Source organism: Penaeus monodon, unplaced genomic scaffold, assembly GCF_015228065.2.
Source record: "Penaeus monodon isolate SGIC_2016 unplaced genomic scaffold, NSTDA_Pmon_1 PmonScaffold_52, whole genome shotgun sequence".
NCBI classification, from domain to species: domain Eukaryota; kingdom Metazoa; phylum Arthropoda; class Malacostraca; order Decapoda; family Penaeidae; genus Penaeus; species Penaeus monodon.
In genome coordinates, this window is record NW_023660107.1 from 180,951 (window position 1) to 186,345 (window position 5,395).

At 44.9% G+C, this 5,395-nt stretch overlaps 1 protein-coding gene across 1 annotated transcript; it reads left to right on the forward strand.

Moving 5' to 3' along the window:
- Nucleotides 1–1,875: 1,875 nt before the first annotated feature.
- On the forward strand, nt 1,876–3,565 carry LOC119571119. The gene is made up of 3 exons (XM_037918571.1): nt 1,876–1,991; nt 2,034–3,296; nt 3,418–3,565. Exons 1-3 carry the CDS (start codon nt 1,876–1,878, stop codon nt 3,563–3,565), a joined length of 1,527 nt encoding a protein of 508 aa, XP_037774499.1.
- Nucleotides 3,566–5,395: the final 1,830 nt, after the last annotated feature.

Genomic DNA, 5,395 nt, shown 5'->3' on the forward strand with positions numbered 1-5,395 from the left:
GCAGTAAGAGCGGCAGCTCACTACACATTGAAGCAGCAACTACCACATCTAGTAAAAGTGGTGAGGTGATAATTTTGATAGAATCATAATTATAATAATAATTTTGGTAATAATGGGAATAATTGCAATAATGACAATAGTAATGATGATGATGATGATGATAACGATGATGATGATGATGATGATGATGATGATGATACTATTATTATTATTACTATTATTATTATATATTATTATTATTATTATTATTATTATTATTATTATTATTACTTTTATTATTATTATTATTATTATCGTTATTATCATTATAATTATTGTCATTATTATTATTATTATCATTATTAGTTTCATTATTAATATTATTGCAAAAACAGATGTTATAACTGTAATAATAACGACAATGATGGAAATAATGATGATAATAATCATTACAATATCGCTATTATTTTTATCATTGCTATCATTGTTATTATTATTGTTATTATTACTTGTATTATTTGTATAATTGCCCAAAAATATCATAATTGTAATTATCATAATGATAATGAAAATAATGATATTAATGTTAAAAATTAAACATTTGCTTTTTATTATTAGTAGTAGTAGTAATTTTATTTTTGTTTTTATTTTTTCTATTATTTCTACTATGAATATAATTACCAAAAAATATACATAGCGGCAATAATTACAATAATAATGATGATAATGATGCTAATAATTGCAATAACGCTAATAATGATGCTAGTAATGATGATAATGATGCTAATAATTGCAATAATGATGAATAATAATGATGATAACAGTAATTGTGTCCATTTATAAAAAAAAGAAAAAAAAATCCTAAAAGTCGAAAAAGCAGGAAAAATCTAGCGAAATATAGCCCTTTGAGAGTATTTTGGCAATCATTAGGGTAATTTTCTCATTCCAGGTCAGGGAGGCGTCAGGTTTCCACCTGCCACAGGTACCATGTAACCCTGTGCTATCTGTCGCATGCGGGCAGATGGACCTCGACAGCGCGGGGAAGGCAGTCCATCTAAGACAAGGACAGAAAACCTTGAAGTGTTGAGGAATGCTGGACAGTCTCGACATGCATTGACCCTGGGTTAAGGTTGGCCATGCCCCGACCTTCAGTAGCCGCGCCCCCGCCGGGTAACAGCCCCTGTGCCTCCGAGGAAGGTTTTTAAGGCAGAGGCTAGGACAAAGACAGTCTGATGTAAAACCTACGACCGAGGACCTCACTGTCACCGTCCCAGCTTGCTAGGCTATGGCAGATGAACCACGGGTGTAAAGGGGGGGCCAGTACTGCGCACACTGCGCTCCACCTAAAAAAAACTCCATTGTGCAGGCTCGAAGGGCATGGTCCACGTCCACTATTCCAGGCCCTGCAGCAATGGGAAAGGGGCGAAAACGGCAGGTGAAAGATGTCACTGGAAGCCTCAGTTCCAATCTTGCATGCAGGCGGTTCAGATATTGGTCGTCTGATGTTGACATGAGACGACAGCATCACCCGCAGTGCCTTGAACGACCAAGCAGCCCTCTTCAGGGACAGTACTGCTTGCTCCACACGGAGAGGGGCCTAGAAAAGGTGGCCTAGAAAAAGCTCGTCTCAACCCCCAGTTGGCTTGCTGCGGCTACAGGCATCTTCTCAAGCGGTCGAATAACAACCACCAAAGCAAGGAAGATATGCACCCACCTCCAAGGGTGCAAAAGCACTGAAAATAGCCTGTTGGAATGTCAGAACCCATGCTCGACGCAGATGACAGCAACCGACCCAAACGTCGCTCCGCTCTGATTGCACACGAACTGTCCAGGTTGGATGTCGACATTGCTGCCTTAGCGAGATCCGATTCCCTGATATAGGCAGCCTCCAGGAGCATGGCGCCGGTTACACCCTCTTCTGGTCAGGGAACCTGCAACAGAAAGGCACCTCTCAGGCGTCTGCTTCATGATCAGGACCTCCATCGCCTCCAAGCTGGAAAACCTGCCAACCGGTCACTCCGAACTGCACCATGTCCATGCGCCTCCCTCTGAAGAACGAACAGTATGCCCGCTCTTCAGTGTGATGCTCTGACTCTCCAAGCTGACCTGCAGAAAAGACAGGTTCTACTGGAGCTCCGCGGCCATCTCCAAAGCATCCCTGCAGACAAGGTAATAATCCTTGGCGATTTCAACACCAGAGTGGGTCAAGATGTAGATGCCTGGAAAGGAGTTCTTGGCAGGCACGGCGTTGGAAACTGCAACGACAATGGGCGCTTGTTGTTGGAGCTTTGCACTAAGCAGCAACTTGGTCATCACCAACACATCTTCCAACAAAAGGACAGATTGAAAACAACCTGGATGCATCCGTGGTCCAAACATTGGCACCTCATAGACTACGTCCTAGTGCGCCAAAAAGACCTCAAGGATGTCCTTCGCACCAGAGTGATGCCCAGTGCAGAATGTCACACGGACCATCGACTAGTGCGCAGCAAACTTAGGCTGCACTTCAAACCCAAACCAAGGAAGAGAGGGCCCCCCACGAAAAAGTTCGATCTCGAGAAACTTCAGTCATCTGAAGTGAAAGCTGACTTTCAGGCAGACCTACAGTCCAAGCTTGAGAGCGTTGACTGCCCAGAAGACCCCTCACCTGAAACACTCTGGGATCAACTGAAGACTGCCATCCTGCAAACATATGAAGAAGTTCTGGGGTTTACCACCAAGAGGAACAAAGACTGGTTCGATGAGAACAACCAAGAGATCCAGGAACTGCTGACGAAGAAGAGGTCAGCCCATCAGGCCCACCTGGCTCAGCCGTCATGTCCTGTGAGGAAAGCTGCCTTCCATCTCATTTGCAGCAACCTCCAGCACAAGCTTCGAGAGATTCAGAACGAGTGGTGGACCAACCTCGCAGAGAAAACTCACCTTTGCGCAGACACTGGTGACTACAGAGGCTTCTATGAAGCCCTAAAGGCAGTATATGGTCCTACTCACCACGTCCAGAGTCCTTTACGCAGTGCAGACGGACAGGCGCTCTTCACAGACAAGACTTCCATCCTGAGCTGTTGGTCTGAGCACTTTCAGGCCCTCTTCAGCGCTGACCGCGTCGTCCAGGGCTCAGCAGTTCTCCGCATTCGTCAGAAGCCAGTCATAGAGGAATTGGATGAAAGTGTGGCAAGGCAGCAGGAGTGTGGCAAGACAGCAGGAGTTGATGGGATCCCACCAGAGATCTGGAAAAATGGGAGAGACCAACACTACACAGCAAGCTCCACGAACTCCTTGTCTGTTGTTGGGAGCAGAGCAAGCTTCCAAGAGACCTCGTGATGCAGTCATCATCACTTTGTACAAGAACAAAGGAGAAAAGTCGGACTGCTCCAACTACCGGGGGATAACATTGCTCTCTATCGCGGGAAAAATCCTTGCCCGAGTGCTTCTGAACAGATTGGTACCCACCATCGCTGAAGACCACCTCCCAGAAACCCAATGTGGATTCAGGACCAACAGGGGCACCACAGACATGGTGTTCGTCCTCAGGCACCTCCAAGAGAAATGCCGGGAGCAGAACAAACCAAAGCATTTGACACTGTGAGCAGGGAAGGGGCTATGGATGATCATGGAACAGCTTGGTTGCCCCCAAAGTTCCTCAGCATGGTCATCTAACTGCACGACGATCAACGCGGCCAAGTCAGGTTGAACAGCGACCTCTCTGAGCCCTTCCCCATCGTCAATAGCGTGAAACAGGATTGTGTTCTGGCACCTACTCTGTTCAGCATCTTCTTCAGCATGATGCTCAATCAGGCCACTGAAGACCTTGACGATGACGAAGCTGTGAACATCCGCTACCACCTTGACGGCAGTCTGTTTAACCTCAGGAGACTGCACGCCCACACAAAGACTCTTGAGCAGCTGATCCGTGACCTCCTCTTCACTGACGATGCTGCCCTCGTTGCCCACACGAAAGAGCTTGCAGGCTTAACGTCTTGCTTTGCAAAGGCTGCGCAGCTCTTCGGACTCGAGGTCAGTATGAAGAATACAGAGGGCCTCCACCAGCCTGCACCCGGGAAGAGTACCGCCCTCCTCACATCACTATTGGCGAGACTGAGCTGAAAGTAGTTCACCAGTTCACCTATTTGGGTGTACCATCACATCAGATGCCAAGATCGACAGGGAAGTGGACAACAGACTAGCCAAGGCAAACAGCGCTTTCGGCAGACTCTACAAGAGAGTCTGGAACAACAGACAGCTGAAGAAGAGTAGGAAGATCAGTGTCTACAGAGCCGCCATACTCACCACCCTGCTGTATGGCTCCGAGTCATGGGTAACATGCCGTCACCCCCTACGACTCCTAGAGCGCTTCCACCATCCTCAACATCCACTGGAGTGATACGTCACCAACGTTGAGGTTCACCAGCATTGAGGCCATGCTGCTGAAGTCGCAGCTTCGCTGGGCAGGGCACGTCTCTAGAATGGAGGAACATCGCCTGCCAAGATAGCCCTGTACGGCGAACTCTCCACAGGCCACCGTGACAGAGGTGCACCGAAGAGAAACGATACAAAGACTCCTCAAGAAGTCCCTCGGTGCCTGCCACATTGACCATCACCAGTGGTCGACACTCGCTGCTGACCGCCAGGCCTGGCGCCACACCGTTCACCAGGCATCTCCTCCTTCGAGGATTCCCGTAGGTCTAACCTGAAGGAGAAACGCCACATGAGGAAGGACCGGGAAGCCTCAGCAGACTTTTGACTGCAGTCGTGCGGCCGGACATCCCTGTCCCGTATCGGTCTTGTCAGCCACCAGCGCGCCTGCAGTCGACGTGGACAGCCTCTTTCATAATCTTCGTTCGGGAAGCCAAGCCATGATGATGATGATGATGAGGGTAATAATGATAATTATTAGAATTTAATCATGACAATAATGATGATAAAATGAAAATAATGAGAATTTAAAAAGAATTTTATTATTATTATTATTATTATTATTATTAGCATTCATCTCATCATCATCATCATCATACAACATCAACATCAACACAACATCAACATCAACATCAACATCATCATCATCATCATCATCATCATCATCATCATCATCATCATCATCATCATCATCATCATCATCATCATCATCATTATTATTACTTTTATTATTAGTATTATTAAAAAATTATAATGTAATAATAACAATAATAATATGAAATAGTAATAATAATAGTTAATTATAATATTGTTATTATTATTATTATTATTGTTATTATCATCATTATCATTACTTTTATTATTAGTATAATTGAGAAAAAAACTTATTATAACTTATTATAATATAACTCCAAAATGCGTTTTTCGATTTCAATGACGATTTTGGCAATTATTAGGGTAATAATGATAATTGTTAGAATTGTATAATCATGACAATAAGATG

What these genes read in the sequence shown, in the direction of transcription:
- LOC119571119 (XM_037918571.1), top strand. Translation starts at nt 1,876, where the DNA reads ATGGCGCCGGTTACACCCTCTTCTGGTCAGGGAACCTGCAACAGAAAG. An exon ending in GCTGGAAAACCTGCCAACCG is followed by an intron (nt 1,992 to 2,033) that starts GTCACTCCGAAC and finishes CTCCCTCTGAAG; the next exon opens with AACGAACAGTATGCCCGCTC. An exon ending in GCAAGCTTCCAAGAGACCTC is followed by an intron (nt 3,297 to 3,417) that starts GTGATGCAGTCA and finishes GCTTCTGAACAG; the next exon opens with ATTGGTACCCACCATCGCTG.